We start from the raw sequence: 23,950 nt of genomic DNA on the forward strand, positions 1-23,950 counted from the left end.
CTGAGGGTCATACATGCACTCCACATACCTGCGCGGTAGATCTACATGATGTTACATTACTAATTTAGTAGATTACGGACCGGTACGTAATATTAATAGGCGATTCACACGACAGGCAAATCCACGTTTACAGGAAAGCCACCATGGAGATATTATTCCTGCGGGCGACCAAAATTTGTCCGCGGGAATCAAAAGTGTCCATGCCTCCATGGCCTTTTTGCCGGCGGATGCACTCATCTGCGGGCACTTTTACAGTTTTGAGGCTGTGAGGTCGTACTATCGTACGGTAGTCTTGAACTCTGGTTGTTTGGCCTTCGTCTTCGGGTACCCATTCCAAATCACCACAGTAACGCCGTATACTCACCGAATACTCGCGGGAGCTCTAGCCGCCACCCGCGGTCGTGTGAACTGCAGCCTCACGTTTCACTTCCTGCGGGCACCTGACAAACGTGGATTTGCCTGTCGTTTTTTTTTTTTTTTTTTACTACAAAGCACTGGCCAGCAACATAAAAGGGGAGGTAGACAAAAGTGGACAAGCGAACATTGACAGCACAGAGGAGCGTGGCATGCGTGCCGATGAGGTAGGTCAACCTCCCCCGACCTAGTGGTCCGCTCGGGTTCAACAGTTGGTCTACACATCAGGAAGGGGAAATGGACAGAGAAAGGGAGAATGAGCATGAGGAGCTTCCCAGGAGAGGAAGAGTGAGAGAGAGAGAGAAACAGAAAATGATAATAATAGAGACAACCGGTTATTCTCAGTGCTGGTGGACTTCAGTGGCCCATAGCCAATTGGTCTGGCGGAGGTGATGGTAGGCCTTGGTCTTGAATGTCGGCAATTTCTTGAGAGTTGGGCGTTCGGCGAGGATTGGGGCAGGCAGTGTGTTCCAGCTCTCCAGGACAAAGTATGGGAAGGAGCGGCGGATGAACTCTGGACTGGAGGCTGGCAGAGGAGTTGCGAGTTGGAAAGAGTGGCCACCGAGGGACTGGCGTTGCCGGCGCGTCCGGGGTGCAGCGTTAACTCTTGCTGGGGGAGGTACCATGTTGGTAAGCAGAGCTGGACCTGGTATGCATTGCAGCTTATACAGGTAGCACAGCCCGTAAGCATGCCTTCGGATTGCCAGGCTGGGGAGCAATGAGGGGCCAATAACCTTCATGGCTCGACGCTGGACCAGGTCCAGCTGATGGAGGTGACAATGTGCCGCACTTGCCCAGACGAGAGAGGCGTACTCCATTATAGGCCGTACAAATCCTTTGTACACAGTTAGGCGCCCTGCACTGTCCAGGATCCGAGATGCCTTTCGGAGCAGGCCGAGTCGCTGGTTGGCTCTAACGGCAAGGGAACGGATGTGGGCCCGGAAGGAGAGAGTACTGTCAAATAACACTCCTAGCAGCTTGAGCTGGGGGCTCTCAGGCACCTGCATGCCATCAAATGTGAGCTGTGGGACATCCAGGGATGGTCTGTGGCGGTCAAGGAGTATTGCCTGAGATTTTGATGGCTCGAACTTTATCTTCCATTGGGCACCCCAAGTCTGCAGGCGGTCAACAGATGCTTGGAGGCTATTGCAAGCAGCAGCGATGGTATCTGGGTTTCTGATTAGGGCATAGAGTGTTGTATCGTCCGCATAGACAGCTAGACTGGAGCCTGGGGCTAAACACTGTTCTGCATCGTTTACATATACCGTAGAATCCCGCGGATAAGCCCATGGGCTTATCTGTTTCACAAGGACATTTCGGTGGGCTTATACGAGAACATGGGCTTATACGCGGACATGGGCTTATACGCCGACACCAAGTTGTGTATCAAGGAAGTGAGAAGTACATTGCTGAAAACCACTGTGTAAACAAAAACAACCGATGATTGTGCTGAAATGTACGGAAAAAAACTATAATGTGCACGTACTATGTACATGGTATGGCCAAGAGTCCATAATTTATGGACTCTCGGTTTGACCTAGGCCCATGGGCTTGTACGATGAAGCTTTGTGATGTTCGAACAAACCCTGGGCTTATGCGCGGGCATGGGCTTATACGCGGGTGGGCTTATCCGCGGGATTCTACGGTAACAGGAAAAGAGTGGGACCTAGGAGGCTACCCTGGGGCACTCCAGCCTTGATCGGGAGCAGTGGGGAGGACTGACCGCCAACAACTACAGTCAGTTTTCGGTCATGGAGATACGACCTTAGCCAAGCCAGGAGTTGGCCGTGGATGCCACATTGCTGTGCCTTCGCAAGGACACCTGGGTGGGAAACCTTGTCGAATGCCCCGGCAATATCAACTGCCAGGGCATGCACAAGACCACCGCCAGCCAGGGTAGTGGCCCAGGAATGCTGGAGAGCCGTCAGTAGGTCACTTGTGCCCAGTCCACGTCGGAAGCCAAACTGGGACGAGGAGAAGAGTTGATGGGTTTCCAGGTGGTTCACAAGCTGCCGATTGATGATACCTTCCATGATCTTAGAGATGATCGTCAGGAGAGATATAGGCCGGTAGTTCTTCATCATGGATTTGGGTCCTTTCTTGTGCACTGGAACGACACGAGCAATTTTCTATGATTGGGGCTGGACTCCATTTGCAAAACACAGGCGAAACAATCTAGCCAGCAGATGTGCTAGTTCAGCTGCACACTCCTTGAGTACTCGTCCTGGGATCTCATCTGGACCAGTGGATTTTGATGTGTTGAGACGCTTCAGGCACTGTTGGACTTCAGAGACGCGGAAGCGGATGCGCTGCAGGCCCGGAGTGGTAGTGCGGGGTGTTGCTGGTAACTCAGCATTGTCGATGTCATTATCCCCAAGGCTACATTTTTCAGCAAAGAATCTAGCAAGGCACTCACTCTTGGCTTTCGATGTACTGTGCTCGTGCCCGTCAGCATCAGTGAGTGTTGGCACGTCTGTAGTCCTACCCAGACCGGCGGCGCGCTTGACATTCCTCCACCAGTCCTTGTCTCTCATGGAACCACGTGTGAGACGCTCTCGGACTGTCTGCTCTTCAGCTTGTTGTGCACGATGTTGGGTTGTAATAGATTGAGTGACAGTTGTCATGAACGACTGCTTCAGGCATTCGCTGGGCCCCTGGTGACGCCAGGCCTTCCACGCTTTCTCTTTGGCACGTTGAACCTCAGTGCATTCTGGTGTCCACCAGCTCGGATCGGACGGCCTTGCTTCCAGCATCTTGTGGGGAATAAACTGCAGCATCCCAGACACGATGTGCCTAGTAACAAGGCTGCATGCTTCCTCTGGGTCCTCCGGAAACTCAGCTGTCCAGGCAATGCGACGGTAGTAGGCACGCAGTCTGTTCCAGTCGGCTTGGCCATATCGCCACACATGCCTCCGTGTGCTGGGCTCATTTTCTAGCGGGGCTTGAGCGAGCTCAGCGTGGACAACACATTGGTCTCACCTTCCTATCGGCGGCGAGATACCGGTGGTCACAGTACCAGTGAAGTCAGAGAGCACAAAGTCCAGGGTGTTGAGACCTCGGGTTGGTTCTTGGACATGCTGCATGAGGCTGTGGGCAGCGCTTAGGCCGATTCCACACTACGCCGAAAGTGGCTTTGCCTTGAAGGCATAAAGTGGCTTATAAAGTGAATCTGCATTCACACCTACAAGTGTCGATCACGGGACTTTGCTTTGAAGGTTAGACTGTGAGGCTTTCCTGTGCTTAATCTAGCAACGGCGGTAGTGGAGAGGCTCTTTGTTGGTCCAAATCCTCGAATATCACCCATTTTCGCGTGCCCAATCTTGAAATTTGACCACGCTAGCGCGCGCTGTGTAGGCGGATTCCAGATCATAGGTCGAATATTTGTCAACCTCGCCAACAGGCATTCCGGTGGCAGTTTTCGTTGTGTATGTCTCGTACAGTCCTTTCGCCTTCGTTTTCATGTTGTCGATTTTGGAATGGACGATCGACGCAGTATAGATTGCCTCCTCCCGGAGCTGTTCAGCAAACAAATTCAGCTTGATGGCGATCTCCTCCGGCGTAGCTCCTGCGAACTGTACCGCCCGGAGGTCGCCTCAAATGTCCGCTCCAAAGCTCAATCAGCTTGCCCTCAAGCTCCTGGCTAAACATGACCCTAGGCATTGTTGACAGCTCACAACTCACCACAACTGAAAGATACGACAGGGAACACATTCGGAAAAAAATCGAAAGGCTGAAGAAAAGTCAGAAAAGTGTCCTGAAAAGGTAAAAACTTGCCTTGGTGCTGGTGTTGCTTTGTAGACAACAAGCACTTTTCACTTTCGCGCGTTTCTCAAAGTGATCGCCATGGCAACTTGCCTGAAAAGTGCCTGAAAAATGGCTTTTTAGACAGGATTTGGTGTAGTGTGGAATCGGCCTTTGTGTGTTGAGTTCCTCCATGTACTCCCCTGCACCATGTGCACGGGTGGTCTTAGAGTTAGAGCTGCCGAGCCAAGCCGTGTTGTGGACATTGAAGTCTCCGACCAGCATGGTGTGGGTGCCGTGTATTCTGACGCTATCCAGGATGCCATCGAGGTGCTCAAGTGTTGAGATATCACTGCAGTGTCTGAGGCGGATCCTGGCCTGTATACAGCACCCAGCACTATCTTACCATGATGGGCAGACTGCACTGTGAGCCAAGTTTCGTGAAGACTATGGATGAGTCGTACTGATCTAGATGATGGTACGCCAATGGGCTGCGTATCCAGATTGCTATGCCACCACCATGTTCAGTCCTGTCACGCCGGAGTGGGCCGGAGTACCCTGGGATGGCTGACTCGTGAAGGGAGAATTTCTCTGAGGTGATCTTGGTTTCAGTCACGAACAACAGCGATATCAGCTTTGGAGGATACAAGCGCGTGTTGAAACTCTCCAAATTTGGACATGATTCCACCAGCATTTGTAAGGAGTGTGAATCGCCTATAACAATGATATGACTCCGAATGAGTCCATCGATGTGGCGCACTCTGTGACGAAATCTGTTCATGGGTGAACTCGGACTACGCTGCAAAGCAATAATTCCTCCACCGAGTGCCACACCAATCCCCGGCGTTCCCCGCCTACTACATCACATAGTTATGCACGTGTATATACCGGCACGGATCTCCCGCCGCCGGCGCCGGTAGGTCGATCAAGTCATCCAGACCAACGTTTGGCTGGCATACTTGTGAAGCCTGAAGCTCATTGAGCAAGAAAAGAAAGAAACAAACTGTAGTGTCATGTGACTAGATGCATGAAGCCCATGCATACATGCATTCCGATATCATTCCCATCATCATGATCTACTTACATGATCTAGCATTCCATTCCTCCTTCCCACTTTAGCCCGTATGTATATATCTCGTAGATTGCATGTGTTCTAGGTTCTTTGTCTTATCGTAGTACAACAGTTAGAACTAATGTCTTGGCTCTCTGGTTGGTCTGGTTAGACTAAAGTACGAAACACTACATGGTGGCAGCGGTTCAGAAGCCATGTCTTCTTCGGACCCCAGCTCGGTTCAGCCCGCTTCCCGCGGATCTTCCCCTGCCGGTGGCGGAGGCAGCAATGGTGGTTCAGGTAGCTCCTCCGGTGGAGCGCCTTCTACGTCTTCTTCGGCGCCCGAGCCCGCCCAGGTTTCTCTTCCGGGGATGGTTCACCTCTCACAGGTGTCCCCTCCATCATCGTTCAATTTCCAGGCTGCAGATCAGTGGGACCGCTGGCTGCGTCGTTTTAACCGCTACCGTCAGGCGTCTGGTCTTCACACCCAACCGGAGTCGGTCCAGGTGAACTCCCTCCTCTACACGATGGGCGAGCAAGCTGACGACCTACTGGACAGCTTTCATCTACCTGAGAATGACGTGAGTAAATTTACCACAGTCACTGAGCGTTTCACTGCCCACTTCGGCAAGAAGAGAAATTATGTGTACGAACGTGCATGTTTTCATCAGCGCACCCAACAGCCCACGGAGTCACTAGATGCATTCGTAAATGATCTCTACCGCTTGGCAGATAGGTGCAACTTCAAGGCCATGCACGATGAGATGCTCCGGGACCGGTTGATCGCAGGGTTAGCAGATGCACGTCTTTCTGAACGCCTGCAAATGGATTCGGATATGACGCTGGAGAAGGCGCTGGCTCACGCTCGCCAAAGCGCTGCCATCAAGGAGCAACAAACGACGGTACGTGCAGCAGCTCATCAGTCGTTGTTTGCTGTCCGCCAGGATCAGGGGCGGCTGCGTTCTAGTCGCGATCGTCCTCCGCTGCGTGATGCTCCCAGCTCCTCGCGCCACTTGACTCCATCATCTGATTCTTGTCCTTGGTGCGGATACGAGTCACATCCCCGCGCACGATGTCCTGCAAGTCGTGTAACCTGCAAAGGGTGTGGCAAGACAGGCCACTTTCAACGAGTGTGTCGCTCTTCGCCACCATCTGGTTCCTCCGGTTTTTCTGGACGACAGGGCACTCATCAGTCCCCGCGGGGCACAGGTGTCCATTCTCTCTCCAGCCACAGTGATTCCTCTAGCTCGGCAGTGAGTTCTGCTGACGCATTTCTGGGCACCCTCACCCATGGCACAGGCTGGAATCTCCCTATGCTTCTGCACGGCAAGGCCATAACTATGAAGGTCGACACGGGTGCGGATGTCACTGCTATACCAGCTACAGTGTTCACGTCCCTGGACTTGCCTATCTCGCTCGCCCCATCGAACCGTACTCTCCGCGGCCCAGACAACACAAGCCTCAATGTTTGTGGCCGGTTTACAGCTGACCTGCGCACAGCTCACTCATCTCAGTCTCACTCCGTGCCCACCCAGGTGTACGTGGTCCGCGACCTCAAGCTTCCACTGCTCGGACGTCCAGCCATTGAGGCTCTCGGCATCCTGCCTGCTCCTGCGAACGTCCTGGAGACCACCTCTACCTCTAGTGCCTCAGCTTCAGACTCTCGCTCTCCTGTTGCCGCTGAGTTTCCTGACCTGTTCTCGGGCCTAGGTACCTTCGGTCCTCTCCACACCATTCAACTTCGCGATGAGGCTCCTCCATACTCGCTTTCCACTCCTCGGCGAGTTGCTCTGCCCATGGAACCGAAGGTTATTGAAGCCCTCCGTCGCATGGAAGCCGCTGGCGTCATTCGCCCAGTGTCCGAACCGACCGATTGGTGTGCCGGCATGGTCGTTGTTCCAAAACCAAACGGCAGCGTGCGCATCTGCGGTGACTTCACACGGCTCAACAAAGCCGTCAAGCGCGAACGGCACATTCTCCCTACCACGGACCATCTCCTCGCTCGCCTCGGTGATGCCAAGGTATTCTCCAAGCTGGACGCTAACAACGGGTTCCACCAAATTCCGTTGGCGCCGGAGTCGCAGCTTCTAACCACCTTCATCACGCCCGTCGGCAGATTCTGCTATACGCGGCTCCCCTTTGGCATCTCCTCGGCACCCGAGTATTTTCAGAAACAGATGTCAGATCTGCTCAGCGACCTCCCTGGCAACATCTGCATGATGGACGACGTCCTCACATTCGGCTCCACCCTCGAGGAGGAGGTCGACAACCTTCGACCAGCTCTGGCCCGTCTTCAATCCGCCGGTGTCACGCTCAACAGCGAGAAGTGTCAATTTCATGCCACCTCGATCAAGTTCCTGGGCCACGTGATTGATGGCTGTGGCATCCGTCCAGATCCAGACAAGATCCACGCGATCCAGGAGCTCTCTCCCTGCTCCGATGTCCATTCCGTCCGCCGTCTGCTCGGCATGGCCAACCACCTAGGCAAGTTCATTCCGGACTTGGCCTCCATCACGCAACCTCTCAGGTCTCTCCTCGTCAAAGGCACCCCGTGGCAGTGGGGTGCTGAGCAGTGTGCCGCGTTCGACCGCATCAAGACGTCACTGAGTAACGAGCCCGTCCTGGCCAAGTACTCTCCCAACTACCACACCACAGTATCTGCTGATGCATCTTCCTTTGGCCTGGGTGCAGTGCTTCTACAACGCCAGCCCGACGCGTCCGTCCGTCCTGTAGCCAATTTGTCTCGCTCTCTCACACCAGCGGAAACGCGCTATTCGCAAATCGAGAAGGAGGCTCTGGCTGCAACGTGGGCCTGCGACCGGCTCTCACACTACCTCCTCGGCATGCCATTCACCATTGAGACGGATCACAAGCCACTCATCCCTCTGCTCGGTACCCGTGCCCTTGACGACCTCCCTCCGCGGGTCCTCCGGTTTCGTCTACGGCTACTTCGATTCGACTACAGTATTATCCGCACTCCTGGCAAACAACTCGCAATTGCCGACGCTCTGTCTCGAGCTCCTCTGCGCAGCACAGATGCCGACGCTACTGCCGCACTGGAGGCTGAGACCGCTGCTATGGTGTCGTACGTCACTGAGGCTCTGCCTGCCACTGCGCAACACCTGGATGAGGTTTCAGCATGGCAAAGCGACGACGATAGCTGTGCTCGCATCATCGAGTATCTGCAGCACGGCTGGCCTGCTCCTAGCGATGCTCCTCCCGTAGTGCAGTTTCTTATAGAGCACAGCGCACATTTCAGCCTCACGGACGACGGCTTGCTTCTGTATGATCAGCGTCTCTACATACCTCCCGCTCACCAGCAAGAAATCCTGGCTCGCCTTCTCCAGGGTCACCAGGGCATCACCAAGTGCCGACGCCTGGCCCGCACTTCCGTATGGTGGCCATCACTCTCGTCGGACATAGCTACTCTTGTCCAAACATGTGAAGAATGCAGTCGACACCGCTCTCAGCCACCCGAGCCTCTTCTCTCAACTCCACTCCCAGAGTTTCCTTGGCAACATCTGGCCGCAGACTTCTTCACCATCGACGGTCGCAACCACCTCCTCGTCATCGACTACTACTCTCGGTTCATCGAGGTCCTCGACATGCCCTCGCTCTCCACAGCTCAAACAGTCAGCCATTTCAAGTCACTGTTCGCTCGCCATGGCATCCCTGACTCTCTAACGACCGACAACGGACCGCAATTCACCAGTGCTGAATTTGCCCAGTTTGCATCCACCTATGGCTTCCGCCACGTCACCAGTAGCCCTCTCTATCCGCAAGCCAATGGCATGGCCGAGCGTGCTGTTCGCACGGTCAAGAGTCTGTTCCGTCAGGGCACTGATTGGCACCTCGCACTACTCGCGTACCGCAACACTCCCTTGGAGAATGGTAAGAGTCCAGCCCAGCTTCTGATGAACCGCCAGCTGCAGTCACTCTTACCTCTCTCTCCAACACAGCGACAGTCGCATCCAGTCGATCAGAGCGACCTGCGTGCTGCGGATCAGCGCTTAAAGGATCGCCAAAGCACCAACCATGCCAGTCGCCATGCAGCCCGGACACTGCCGTCTCTGTGTCCCCAACAGCCTGTGTATCTACCTGATCGTGAAGAGTCTGGCCACGTGATGAGCCAACCAGCCTTGCGCTCCTGCATCGTAGCAACCCCATCGGGCCAGTTCAGACGCAACCGGCGGCACATTGTCCCAATGCCAACGCCGCAACAGTTGCCGCCTGCTGGTCACTCTGCCGCTACTACCGATCCTGATCCCCCAGCCAGTCAACCTTCTACTCCGCCGTGTTCTGCAGTTCCCAACTTGCCATCGACCCCTCCAGCTCAAGACCAGCCTGATAAGTATGTCACGGCTCGCGGCCGTGTCGTTCATGCTCCCGATCGCTTCTAACTTTGGTCTCTCCAAACAAAATACTCCACTCTTCTGTCTCTCCCTCTCTTGCTCGTTCTCTTTTCTAATGGCTTGCATGTGCCTGTGTGTCCTCTGTACACCCCTAGCCTTAGGTCTTTTCTTTGTAAGAGGAGAGGATATACATGTACAATGCACTATACTAGAATACTCCCTCGGACAGACCAGGCTTACAGAACTCTGTAATGGATCCCTTCTGCAGCGGTCTTATTGTTTTCACTTTCAAAGTCGTCCAGTTAGGTATCTTCTCCATCTTCTTAATCTACTGCCATATTTGCTCTTACAACCTCAAAGAAAGGGAGGTGTAGTGTCATGTGACTAGATGCATGAAGCCCATGCATACATGCATTCCGATATCATTCCCATCATCATGATCTACTTACATGATCAAGCATTCCATTCCTCCTTCCCACTTTAGCCCGTATGTATATATCTCGTAGATTGCATGTGTTCTAGGTTCTTTGTCTTATCGTAGTACAACAGTTAGAACTAATGTCTTGGCTCTCTGGTTGGTCTGGTTAGACTAAAGTACGAAACACTACACAAACTATGTTCGCAAACTATGTCCATTAATTATGCCTTTTAAATATGGTAAACACGGAACCAAACAACGATGCTCGACACCTCTTGACTTGTCTTGAGTCTCAGCGAGATCGAAACTTTTCAAAGCGCCAGCGCGAAGTGTAATAATTATCCGGATAATCGAACACACATGCTGTATGTATGTATGTACGTATGCATGAAAAATCGGTACCGACTTCTTGATGGCGCGAGGGACTCTTGATACCATGTACATGTAGATCTACCATGGATATGATACGCGGGCCGCTAGCGCTATAGCGCTGGTTCGTACCGTACATGTACGTACTTTCTATTTTGGCTTTTCCCGGACCTGCGCGGTTTTATTAATTTTTTGTCTGGTGTCAATATTGGTGGTACATGGTGGGTATGGACCTATGGTGGTATGGTGTCAATAAAAATTATTAAAATACCGGCAGTAGATAGGCCAGGTTTTTTTCTGGATTTCCCATTCATTTTGATTGTTGCTCGATGCTGACAATTGTGTCGTCGTGAGCTTTACGATCGGCGTTGCGCGTGTGACGACCTGTAAAAGCATAGTGCACATGCTCCGATCACTTGTCCTGGATTCGCTAGCCGTGTCGCCGCGCCCTGCAATACTCTGGCAATTATTATTTCCCTGAACGGCTACCTTTTGGGAGTGACACAATGTCATCCGAACCCAGCACCCCCACAGGCCCCGGCGGCTCTCCGGGCCGATGTCGGCGCGCTCATGGCGCACACATTCTCTGTGCTGGCGACGGCGAGGACGACCTGCGTCGCTTCGGCGGCGGCAAGGCCAAGAACATGTGGAAGCTGAGCAACTTCGGCGGAGGGTGCACGGTACCCGAGTGGTTCTGCCTGTCGACGGTAGCGTTCAATGCATTCCTCAAGGTACAACGGGCACACTGCATATGTATGTAGTACAGTAGGGCGTTCTTGATACGATTGACCAAAAGCAATACTTTTTCTCACCAACCACCACACTATAACTGCGCTCTCCAGCCGACCTCGACACGTTGCCACAGCACACCATCTAATCATCAAAGCGATGATGTGATCATTATTGATGGGAAAAAATCTGTGCAAGGCTGAATGGCTGCTGCTTACCATTGTCAAAAAATGAATTGCTTTTAATAAAAAAATCTGTGCCTTTCACGCCGTTGCATGCGATGAAACGTGGCACATGACGCAATGATGGCGCTGTGCGGATCAGGCTGCACGTTGTCCTGTACCACCCAGGACCTGCGTAGCGCCGATTGCATCATCAGTTGAGATGCTTTGGCGATCTCGCGGCACAGCACTGCACTTGCATTGGCCACTCAACGCTGCATACTTGGTACCCATTTGAAAATCCGCCCTGAAATCAGTTGCGTAACAATTATACCATGCACCACACAACAGCCTCTTTTTACGGGCAAACAAAACACAATTTGAACTCGGATGGTGAGCCAATATAGTTATGATGAAGAAAGGAAAATTTGTTGGTGGACAGTTTGTCGTAACTCGTAACATTTTGTCCTTTTCCTTTCTTCATCATAACAAAACACAATTTGCAATTTATGGAGGAGTAGAAACACAATTCAAGTACCATGCACCTGTACCATACAGAGTTCAGTGAGAGAGCTCCGGTGGAGTGACACTGCCCAGCTTAGTGCCGCTGAGTGAACAGACCGTCACATTCTCGGCTTCAGTTGTGCACCATCAGACCGACAAGCACACAATACAATACACGATGCGTTTTTGCTGCCAAATCATTGTGATAATGTTCAGCTTCTCTCTAAACTGCACCCCCTCCCCCCTCACACACGTGTACCTCTAGCAAACACCTAGCTTCTATAGTGCCATGCAGTTAAAGGGGAAGTATACCCTAAAATCAAATGTTCACCAGTTGTAGTCTTCGGGGTGCTGAGTCGAATAGCCTTGGTCCAAGGAAGCTGAGACGCTCCATTCCTCCTTTATTCCCAATCGAACTCCCGCACTTCCACCGAAACTGGGTGACTACGCCCTACTGGATGGAGATTTGTGTGCACTAAAAGCGCCATTTCATTCTTATAAATGCACGGATGACTGCGATTGGCCCATATGTTGTAGTCTTTTGGACGCTGAGTCGACTGGTTTTGGTCTGAAAAGGCTGCGATGCAGCACTCGGCCCTTATTCCCAATCACGGTTGCGTAAGTGTTAGTTTCTTCTTCCACCTGTATCCACCTGAAGATAAGGCAATGAAGTGCCAGTAAATTTTGAAGTGATGGTGCTGATATTTGCGTCCTTCTGTTCCTGTTCCTGTTCCACGGTGTGTTGTTGTGTGCCTGTTGCGTTCCTTCACTCCAGGAGAACAACATTGACAAGATGGTGGAGGAGGCGGACACCTCCGACTTGGAAGCATTGTCTAAGGCGTTGCACGCACGCATCATGTCCGGTGTTATCAAAGCACCCCTGCTGGAGGACATTGGCCAGCGCCTCGCTCATCTTGGGAACGAGCGCTTTGTCGCGGTGCGCTCCAGCGGGGCAGACGAAGACTCGTCGAGTCACTCGTTCGCCGGCCAGTTTGACACGCTGCTGTACCAGCGCGGTCTGGAGCAGGTGATCGCCGCCATCAAGCAGTGCTGGTCGTCTTGCTTTGCCGAGCGTGTCATGCAGCATCGCCGCGACTGTCAGATGCCAGTCACTGGATCTGGAATGGCCGTCATTGTCCAGGTCAGTCTCCCCGATGATCTTCACTGCCCTTCTCTCTCTCTCTCTTTCTCTCTCTCTCTCCCTCTCTCTTCTCTCTCTCTCTCTCTCTCTCTCTCTCTCTCTCTCTCTCTCTCTCTCTCTCTCTCTCTCTCTCTCTCTCTCTCTCTCTCTCTCTCTCTCTCTCTCTCTCTCTCTCTCTCTCTCTCTCTCTCTCTCTCTCTCTCTCTCTCTGTCTCTCTCTCCCCCCCCCCTAGCTCCCCGTACGTGCATACCTTGGCGTATCCATCAAATTCTCCATTCATCATCGGGTGTACAATTGGTCCTGTGCACTCCATTTCGCAGTATGCTTCTGTTCTGTCCGCACCCTGCTTCTTATGCAGTTGATGATCAATTCCGATGTGAGCGGTGTTGCATTCTCCAGGCACCCGCTCAAGCCCCTATCCGTACCGGCCGTGTACATTGAGGCCGTCCACGGCATTGGTGAGGGTCTGGTCAGCGGAGAGCTCGACCCTGATCATTATGAGGTAAGCCAGAGTGCCGCCGGCATCGTGCCCTTTCACACCCGTTGCCGTGTCACTACACGTATCCTGGTCGTTTGTAGACAGCCAACACCAGTGCAACTTTTTATTTATTTATATCTAAGGATTTCCAGAACAGAATAACAAGGACAATCAAGGCTTGTTTGCTGCTACTTCAAGTTTCATGCTCTCGCAATCATCAGGCAACCTGGGGTATCTAAGGATTCCCCAAAGGCTAAAAACCCATCTAGGGGGTCTCCATGATCAAGAAGGTAAATGAACATTTACATTGTCTCGGCAAATACTCGGGCATGGCTCAGCTTCGCAGCCCAGACCATTCTTATTTTCGTGTGCCGCAGTTCGTGCACAGTTGAGTCACCATGTACATGTATGTACGTATCGATATTATATGCTGCTCTTAGTGAAATCTTAGTCGGTTTGTACTTCGACCGGCCCGACAGCACTGTAGTTCTGTGAGATTATCATAGATTTGTTCCATTGCCTTTTCTCTGTAGGTTGCGTTTGACGAGTCAAAGGTCAGCGTGGAGCTTGCAAACAAGGAGGAGATGTTCAGGCAGCAGGAGGGTGGTGGTGTGGAGAAGGTAACCGCTCACACTGACTAACCATAGTTTGCGCCGTAGCACCCGGTTCGGCCGGTCTGGCCATCGCCGGACCTTGTATCCGAACAACTGTTGCCCCACCAAATTCGTGTAAAACTGGGTTTTCGTCAATAGAGCTTTTTCAAGGATGGACCAACTGTCACTTGCTTTGGGATCACGTGCGAGAAATTTTTGAATCGCTGTTGAATCAGGACAGGCGAAGCCCGGGTTGCATTCAGTTTGTACGGGAATGGACGCGTGGAGGTGAAAGAAGCACTAGGATGGCGCTCAACTTCATGTCCGATACTTGTGTTGAGTCAAAGCAGCTGTCAGGAAGACCTTCCATGGCTTGGGCGAAAAAGGGCCAGCTCCAAAATCGCTCCAAGCGCTGGTGAAGACGAATCTGTCGCATTTCGTGTACTTTCAATGTGCGACCTGTTGTTCACCACAACCTCGGGGTGAGCGCCGTTGACGGGCACGGTGCCGTGTCCTTGAAAAAGCTCTATAATGTTCGTTTCCGGTGTAAATTATCCCATTTGGCTGGGCCACCTGAAATCCTCGTGCTATGGCCCGCTAACCAGGGTTTGTGCCATCTTGTAATGGCTGACTGGTGGTGGGACCCTACCGCAGTTAAAGTTGTGAGCCTTGCAGACCACCAATATGACTCTGTGTGCGCATGTGAATGTGTGCGTGTGCGTACGTGTGTGAGTGTGTGTGAATGTTTCAGGGGAATACAACTTGACAACAAATACTTCAGGGTACAAACCACTTAAAACGACTTTTTAGCCTCGGTAGCTCATGCACAAGTAGCTGCTATTGACCGTGTTGGCCTCTTTCCGTCCTTTCTTTGCGAGCCAATATGTAAGGACAATGTGTATGGAGAGATGGAGCTTTGAGACACTCCTGGTACGTACACCATGGCCCGTGTATCGTTCATATTATGACCACGTTTAGGTGAGATGTGGTACCCCGCCATCACCGCACACACACACACACACACACACACACACACACACACACGCACGTACACACGCACGTACACACGCACGTACACACGCACGTACACACGCACGTACACACGCACGTACACACATGCACACATACACGCACAAATATATGCACACACATACACGTGTCCATGCAGGTAGATGTGCCGGCTGACCAGCAAAAGGCGCGGACGTTGACTGACGATCAGGCTAAAGAAATTGCCACCATCATGATGAACCTGGAGAAGTCGACGGGTCACCCACAGGACTTCGAGTGGGCCATTGAGGAGGGTCAGTTTGCGACTCTCCCCACGCACAGCAGTGTAGTCGTCTGTTGTTTGCAAGCCGGCGTGTGTGCTTGCGTGTACAATGCTTCACCTGATGTCAGGTGTGTGATGCAGTGCTGCGTTGGGTTTGTGATGTATTGCATGCTAGCACTTTATATGTACTTGTGGCATACCTCCAACTCATCCACACTGCCCTGGACAGCTGTATCTACGGCACTCTACCCTTTTAGTCACTCGCGATGTGTCTCCGGCTTTTGGCATGCTGCTCGACATGTGATCTTTACTGTGTCCAACTGTCCATGCAATGTCGATATGTTTGTGTTGTGTTCTCTGTGTGCCATTCAGGCAAGCTCTATTGCCTTCAAGTCCGTCCCATTGTCACGTTACCGCCCCTTGCATTCTTGGACCGTAGTGCAGCTGGGAATGCGCCGATTCTCTGGGACAACTCCAACGTAGTTGAAAGTTACAGTGGAGTAACAACACCTCTGACGTTCTCCTTTGCATCGCGTGGCTACACACAGGTAAGACGGATGGCTGCATGCGCTTCACGGGCTAATTTGTTTCTTTCCCCGTGACTCCGGTCCCAGGTGGTGTGCATGACACGTTCTTGTCCTTGCGCCGTGTGTGTATGTGTACGTGTGTGTACATGTGTGCGTGAGGGGTGTCGGCCGTTGGACGGTTCAATAGCCAATTGAGTCACCTTTCCAAGCTTCCTTTTGAGTCTCTCTCCCCTCTCCCGGGGAAACCCACGTGACCAGTTTTGGCAGTGAGCAACACGTACAAGTGTGTGTGTGTGTGTGTGTGTTTGTGTGTGTGTGTGTATGGATGCATGTGCGTGCATGTGTGTGTATGTTTGTATATGCGTGTTGGCCGTGTGCGTGCGTGTATGTATGTTCAATGATGCAGACAGCCAGACTGTTTCGGCCAATGAGGCCACATCAGTGCAACTCCGAGCTTGAAATAGGATTGAACTGCCAGCCATGGCTACGAGAACCACAGACATTAGGACAGCTCGATGTACTAGCGCTGAGAGTGCTCAAACTGCTAGAAGCAGCGGGCAAAGCATAAAGCTAACCAGCGCAAGTGCGTCTTATAGTGCTCTGTATAATTATATTCTATATGTTCTGTATGCCATATTTGGTACAGGTGTACACACAGACATTGACAGTCGGTGGTGTACCAGCAGAGGTGATTGCTAAATTCAAGCCCTACCTCTCCAACATGGTCGGTCTGGTGCGCGGTAATGTCTACTACAATCTGACCAACTGGTACCGGTACGTCAATGCTGCTGTCTCCTCACACTCACACTCACAACTGGTACCGGTATGTCAATGCTGCTGTCTCCTCCTCACACTCACACTCACAACTGGTACCGGTACGTCAATGCTGCTGTCTCCTCCTCACACTCACATTCACAACTGGTACCGGTACGTCAATGCTGCTGTCTCCTCCTCACACTCACATTCACAACTGGTACCGGTACGTCAATGCTGCTGTCTCCTCCTCACACTCACACTCACAACTGGTACCGGTACGTCAATGCTGCTGTCTCCTCCTCACACTCACACTCACAACTGGTACCGGTACGTCAATGCTGCTGTCTCCTCCTCACACTCACAACTGGTACCGGTACGTCAATGCTGTGCGCTCCTCCTCACACTCACACTCACAACTGGTACCGGTACGTCAATGCTGCTGTCTCCTCCTCACACTCACACTCACAACTGGTACCGGTACGTCAATGCTGCTGTCTCCTCCTCACACTCACAACTGGTACCGGTACGTCAATGCTGTGCGCTCCTCCTCACACTCACACTCACAACTGGTACCGGTACGTCAATGCTGCTGTCTCCTCCTCACACTCACACTCACAACTGGTACCGGTACGTCAATGCTGCTGTCTCCTCCTCACACTCACACTCACAACTGGTACCGGTACGTCAATGCTGCTGTCTCCTCCTCACACTCACACTCACAACTGGTACCGGTACGTCAATGCTGCTGTCTCCTCCTCACACTCACAACTGGTACTGGTACGTCAATGCTGCTGTCTCCTCACACTCACACTCACACTCACAACTGGTACCGGTACGTCAATGCTGCTGTCTCCTCCTCACACTCACAACTGGTACCGGTATGTCAATGCTGCTGTCTCCTCCTCACACTCACACTCACAACTGGTACTGGTACGTCAATGCTGCTGTCTCCTCCTCACACTCACACTCACAACTGGTACCGGTACGTCAATGCTGCTGTCTCCTCCTCACACTCACACTCACAACTGGTACCGGTACGTCAATGCTGCTGTCTCCTCCTCACACTCACATTGCCGCTGAAACCAGCACTCGTATCCTCATGCACACACATGCACCAACACGCACCCCCCCCCCCCCCCACACACACACATGGTGGCATACGCACACACACACACACACACACGCGCGCGCGCGCGCACACACACACACACACCATTTTGCTACGGTACATGGCAGTTTCCATTGAAATATTTACTATAATCAAACACACTGGTATACCGTTTCTCTGTGTGGCTAATGCCAGTCACACACATGCATACCAAACTATTCCACTACATGTGTTCCTGCGCTTCTATTTCCCCATCTTCTCAGGGCATTGACCTGTCTTCCGATAATCGACACAGCCAAGTTCATGGAAACTATGATGGGAGTTAAACAGGTGCGTGCATATGAGAGTGTGTGTGTGGGAGAGTGTGTGTGGGGGGGGGGGGGGGGGAGGCAGTCTGGGTGTGTGTGTGGGGAGGGGGGTGGGGGGAGGGGGTAGTCAGTCTGGATGTGTGTGTGTGTGGGGGGGGGGGGGGGGGGGGGGGAGGGGGTAGTCAGTCTGGATGTGTGTGATTGTGCACATACATGTATGGCATGTGCTTACCAATGTCACAGTTAGATAGATTTTAGAGTGACATCGAAATGCTGAGATATTGTATCCTGAAATGAATTTGTGAACTCACGAGTGTTGCCCAGTGTCGCCCGCAACCCATTTTCTACTTCACTTTTGATTTAGTACCAAGAGTGAACTGAGTGTTTTGCCAATGCACAGATTGCTATTCTCTAAGCCTATAGGCGGATCCTGCACTGATGTGTTTGTTTGCTTATAGTCCCTTGGTCCAGAGCTGCAAGAGATCATCAATGAGATCGAAGCCAGCAAGCCGGTCTACTCCATCCTGCAGAAAATCTCCATTGTCAGCAACGCGCTGCACAAGAGTAAGGCAGTGTGCCATAGAATTTGATGCACTCGACCCCCCCCCCCCCTCCCTCCCGCCCGCCAATCCTAGTGTTCTCTTTGTAAGAATCACAGCCAATCGGCCTGGAGCAGAATCATGCTAAGCCTTGTCATACTTTGCTCACTGGGAGGGGGGGGGGGGGGGGGGCAGTCTGTCACTGGTGAAATTCCTTCTGCAGATTTTTCTGACCTAGCAGCTATGTTCAAAATTTCAAGTATGGAAACATAGCACTGAGCGTGGAATTCTAGTTGAGAAGAGTGTGGTTGTTTTCCTGCACGTAAAACAATGATTGTCACTGAGATCTGCGGCGTACCGGGTAGGTCTAGACTCTACCTTTCTGCTCCCATGGGACTCCCCCCCCCCCCCCCCCCCCCCACCCTATGATCAGGCACCAGATGCCGCAGCTCCTGAGCGGTGGAGACGCATAGATTAGGTCCATCGGCTAGACCGGGTCCAAGACCGGCCCAATCCCAGTCAGTTCTGCATCCATGTTACCGGCGGCCGTGTAAGTCAAGGCCAGACTCAGTCCCGAACCCCCCATGGGCCATAGCACGAGCAGGAGTTGATCCCGGTACCTCTCATTTCTCTGAAGCATGATCTTTCAGATGACAATCCCGGCAGGGGCGTTCAGATCAATCCCGGTAGGGGCGTCACAAACGGTATGACCAGCATGACCATGGTTGTACCACTTTTCCTCCAGGACAGTCCACCCAATTCATCCCGGAAAAAGCAACAAAAGAGCGCTAAAATGGCCGAGAAATCCGATCCCCCCTCCCCCCGGAACACCCCTGGACCCCAGGTTGGTCCTCTCCCCACTGCCCTGCAGTAACCCCCTGAATCCACTGTTCCTCCTTGCAATAACTATTATAACTCCTTTCTTCTGCATTTTTCAGTCATGGCTTGCCATTTGCATGGTCAATCTCTTCATGCTTTTTGGGGTGCCTTTGTGTTTGTTTGTTGTCGTTGTCATTACCATTCTTTCCCCTCGTCATGATGCAGTCTACTCCATTGACACCCTGGTGGTGAAGTTCTTTGAGTCGTTCAACAAGATCTATGAGAAGGCGCTGAGCACCGATTTCTCCATGTTGACTTTGCAGCAGCAGATGGCGTTTGTCGACATGCTTTTCACCGTAAGTTCACACGGCCTCGACTGTTAGGGTGATGGCGGAATGAAGCGCAGATCAGGCATGGTGTATGACACACACACACAAACACACATAGACACACACACACTCAAACACACACATGCACACTACACACACACACACACACACACACACACACACACACACACACACACACACACACACACACACACACACACACACACACACACACACACACATACACACACACACACACACACACACTACACACACACACACACACACACACACACACACACACACACACACACACACAAACACACATACACACACACACCTGTCCTGTCCTGTCCTGTAGAGCCACTACCTCTAGGGTCACGTGGGCCCCGGAGGGGCAGCAGAGAGAGAGAAAGAGCACGCCACCCGATGGCGCTCCAGATGTGAGACTAGTCGGAACCGGCGAGAGCAGATACACATATGCGGGAACTTGCCCCGTTCTCTGGCCGTTGGTCAGTGGCAGTGCGTTGAACAGCGATGGTGGTTGCGTCCCTGGGTTGAGCGGAAACAACGATTGCAGGTGCCACAGTGAGCATTGCAGCACCTCCGAGCGGTAGTGTCACCAGTGACAACAGCAGCTGGTTCGGTCGGTACTGGGCACGAGGTAGAAGCGGACACACACACACACACACACACACACACACACACACACACACATGTACACACAATCAATATGGTCACAGTACAGGGCGATGATGTCCTAGCATAGTCTATGCCAACGGACCTACGCTGGTACATGCTTGAAGGGAATGTGGACTATGCTTCTTACTTCAAAGTATCATTACTCCAAACAGGAAATTGAACAATAAGAATTGGTGCATAATTCCTCTGTCTCGGCATCGCACGTAGCCAGCGACTCGAATTCCGTAACTTACTGAGGCTGGCTTGCAGGACGGAGTACATGTAGTTGTTTACAATGCTAGCGAGGGAGACTGAGTGAGTGCAAGTGGGGCATCTTGTGGGACACAGAGTGTGCAATCCCGCTTGGTCACGAGCCATACCACCCCTCGAGCATCTGATGTGTGGGATTGTGCTTCGCTGAGTACTAGAGAAGTTTCGCCAAGTCAAACGCGTTGTTTTAACAATCCTTCAACTTGATACACTTGATGTCTCAAACCGCACACATCACGGCAAGGTAAACTGAAAGCATGCCCGTAGCAATGGGTGTGTAAGGCTGTGGGAATCGCCTGTAGCAATGGGTGTGCAAGGCTGTGGGAATCGCCCGTAGTAGCTGTGCTGCGACTCCAGTCCGTATCTTGTTTGCCATTATCACTTCATCACAAGGATTCATCATCACCACTGACTTGTTATCGTGTTGTTGTTGTTGCGATTGGATTCAGGATGTCCTCGGCAAATGGGAAGTTCCCATCATCAACGACACGTACGTTATGATCTTTTTTGGCCTGCTGAAGAAGCTTGTAGCGAGGTGGATGGTCAGCGCTGTGGGTGTGGATGAACACAAGGTGAGTTGCTCAATCAGTGTGGATGAGCACAAGGTGAGTTGCTCAATCAGTGTGGATGAGCACAAGGTGAGTTGCTCAATCAGTGACCTCACTACTGTACACATGTAGTCCACCATAGACTGCTCAACTACTAAATTCATTCTTGTTCCCGCCGTGGAGGTGTCTTGAGTACTCTTTGCTCACTCTCACACCCAGTTAGTGTAGTAAGACCAGTAGTGGTGAAACGAATATACCGAATATTCGAATGTTCGTTCGGTTTGTCACATTCGAACGGATATTTCTCATGGCGAATATTCGCTAACCGGGTATGCAGAGTTTACCGGGCGACTTCAAACTTCCGTAACTTCGCGAATACTTGACCGAACCGCTTCATCGAAAGTTCCATCGGCGTTAGAACACTCTCAGCTGTCGTCTCGAAGCAACCTGGACGCGTTCCGAGGTCCTGGAATGGAGTTATGGCGGTCGAACGAAAAATCACGTCTTGAGCTGTTTTTTGAGCGTGTAGCTGGGGATTTTGTGAAAATTGACCTAGAAATGGTGGAGAAATATGTGCCTTCGTTTGTCATGCCTAATAATAGTGACAATATCCAATAAAATGACTGAGAGGAGGGCGTGTGATGTCATCCGTGTTAACGAAAGAATATTCGTTCGTTCGTTCGTTAAGCCAAAGAATATTCGGCTACTGGGTTTTGATATTCGTTTCACCACTAAAGACCAGTAACGTGTAGTCATGCATACACACTAGGCCATCTCGTTTTCAGGCATCCTCTGTGTGTGTGTGTGTGTGTGTGTGTGTGTGTGTGTGTGTGTGTGTGTGTGTGTGCGTGTGTGTGTGCGTGTGTGTGTGTGTGTGTGTGTGTGTGTGTGTGTGTGTGTGTGCGTCTGTGTGTGTATGTGTGTATGTGCGTGTGTGTTCTTGCACATGTGTGTGTGTGCATGGGTGTATATGATTTTGTGTGTGTGTGCGCATACAAATGCGTATTCCAGGTCCAGTCACTGCAGAATGACTTGCTGTGTGGCCAGGGTGATGTGGAGAGTACAGAGCCTACCAAGATGCTGATGAGAATTGCTGAATTCGTGGACAAGTCTAATAGCGACGGTAAAACTACTTGCCGGGATAGCTTGTCATAATTATCTTACTTGTGCTGCTGATAACTTGATCACCGTAGGGAACCTCCAATGCACTAATCACATCCCCGATTCATTTCGCCAGGAACTTTTAAACACATTCATTCATCTCGGGCACCCTGTAAGAAGACCTTAGTAGGGTCTGTTGGCAATGCCCAAGTAAAATAGAATACAATACAAAACACAAATTGAGGAGGATTCTATGGATCCAGACATTGGAAGAGGCGATTGGGGGGGGGGGGGGGGGGGGGCACCAACACCTGAACATTATTAGTTTTGATACGGCCAGAGTTGAAAGTTTGATGAGTGGAAAGTTTAACGATTTGCAATTTTTTCCCACTTAGCGGTTACAATGTTTTAAAAAGACCCTGTCATCACACACCCACCTTGTAGTTATCTAGTACAGAGGAGAGAAGTAATAGCATCAGCCTTGCAAGTAACGTTTCACTTAGAAAGAGAAAAAAATGGTTCAGCCGCTAGCTGGCCAACCTTTAGGAATGCACTCCCAGTTAGTATAAGACCTAAGCCTAGCTATGGCAGATTGTCACTTCATCTAAGGTCACTTCTTGTTGCATTTTAACCCGGAAGCAGTGGATCTACAAGTGACTGGTAGGTTGTTCACGCAGAAACAACTTTGTCACTAGTTGTAAATAGGCATCTACTTGCGAGGTGAGATTGGCCGCCCAGGAAACGGTTCAATCAAAGCTTATCAACAAGATGTTGATGCGGATATGCTGCACTGTGTCTCCTTGCTACCCACAGATTGTGACCTGAGAGGATGGCTTCTCAACAATCCGGATGATGTCGTTGCTCAGCTGCACACACTTGGGGCTTCGAACATGTACGCACGAGGCTGTGAGAATGGGAAGCTGTTACCGGATTAGCGGGCACTTGCCCGGGCTATTAAAAAGAAGCCGGGCGTGTTTCACTTGCTTGCACCGCGGTGTGTGTGCATGTGTAGGGGGGGGTATTTGTGTGTGTGTGTGTTGTGTGTGTTTGTGTGTGTATGTGTGTGCTTGCTTCAGCATTTATCACCGCCGTTCTGACTGTGGCTGTTGCGGCAAGAGTATTTTGCACTAGTGTGTACCTGTAACTGTGATATGGGCCAGTACCCACTGCACAGGGCACTTTCATTTTAGTACATCCCTTGCCTGCACTAAGACCACCGCCTTGTAGTTTAGCATATCTCTTTGCTTGATGTGCTCACATATGGGGAAATCCCTGAATAAATGTACGGCTCATCCAAAATTTAACAGGCATGACTCGATTAGCTGTGTACCTTATCTTGCTGTGATTGTGACCTGCCGGGCCTGGCTGTGTACCTTATCTTGCTGTGATTGTGACCTGCCGGGCCTGGCTGTGTACCTTATCTTGCTGTGATTGTGACCTGCCGGGCCTGGCTGTGTACCTTATCTTGCTGTGATTGTGACCTGCCGGGCCTGGCTGTGTACCTTATCTTGCTGTGATTGTGACCTGCCGGGCCTGGCTGTGTACCTTATCTTGCTGTGATTGTGACCTGCCGGGCCTGGCTGTGTACCTTATCTTGCTGTGATTGTGACCTGCCGGGCCTGGCTGTGTACCTTATCTTGCTGTGATTGTGACCTGCCGGGCCTGGCTGTGTACCTTATCTTGCTGTGATTGTGACCTGCCGGGCCTGGCTGTGTATCTTATCTTGCTGTGATTGTGACCTG

At 51.7% G+C, this 23,950-nt stretch overlaps 2 protein-coding genes across 2 annotated transcripts in view; both read left to right on the forward strand.

Annotated features, from left to right (window-relative positions):
* The first annotated feature begins 5,421 nt into the window (after positions 1-5,421).
* Positions 5,422-9,606, forward strand: LOC135806056 (uncharacterized protein K02A2.6-like). Its single transcript, XM_065320206.1, has one exon. The coding sequence runs from the start codon at positions 5,422-5,424 to the stop codon at positions 9,604-9,606; it is 4,185 nt and encodes a 1,394-aa protein (XP_065176278.1).
* A 1,011-nt stretch (positions 9,607-10,617) lies between these two features.
* Positions 10,618-23,950, forward strand: part of LOC135804706 (rifampicin phosphotransferase-like) — a 26,880-nt gene continuing 13,547 nt past the window's right edge. Inside the window, exons 1-13 of the mRNA XM_065318646.1 lie at positions 10,618-11,076; positions 12,515-12,880; positions 13,240-13,383; positions 13,893-13,979; positions 15,121-15,253; positions 15,595-15,770; positions 16,396-16,523; positions 17,877-17,943; positions 18,380-18,485; positions 19,505-19,635; positions 21,009-21,131; positions 22,119-22,230; positions 23,022-23,100. Of these exons, the coding sequence (XP_065174718.1) occupies positions 10,852-11,076; positions 12,515-12,880; positions 13,240-13,383; positions 13,893-13,979; positions 15,121-15,253; positions 15,595-15,770; positions 16,396-16,523; positions 17,877-17,943; positions 18,380-18,485; positions 19,505-19,635; positions 21,009-21,131; positions 22,119-22,230; positions 23,022-23,100 (1,877 nt within the window). The 5' untranslated portion in view covers positions 10,618-10,851. The remainder of the gene's footprint in view (positions 11,077-12,514; positions 12,881-13,239; positions 13,384-13,892; positions 13,980-15,120; positions 15,254-15,594; positions 15,771-16,395; positions 16,524-17,876; positions 17,944-18,379; positions 18,486-19,504; positions 19,636-21,008; positions 21,132-22,118; positions 22,231-23,021; positions 23,101-23,950) is intronic.

This window comes from Sycon ciliatum, chromosome 1, assembly GCF_964019385.1.
Source record: "Sycon ciliatum chromosome 1, ocSycCili1.1, whole genome shotgun sequence".
Classification (NCBI taxonomy): Eukaryota; Metazoa; Porifera; class Calcarea; order Leucosolenida; family Sycettidae; genus Sycon; species Sycon ciliatum.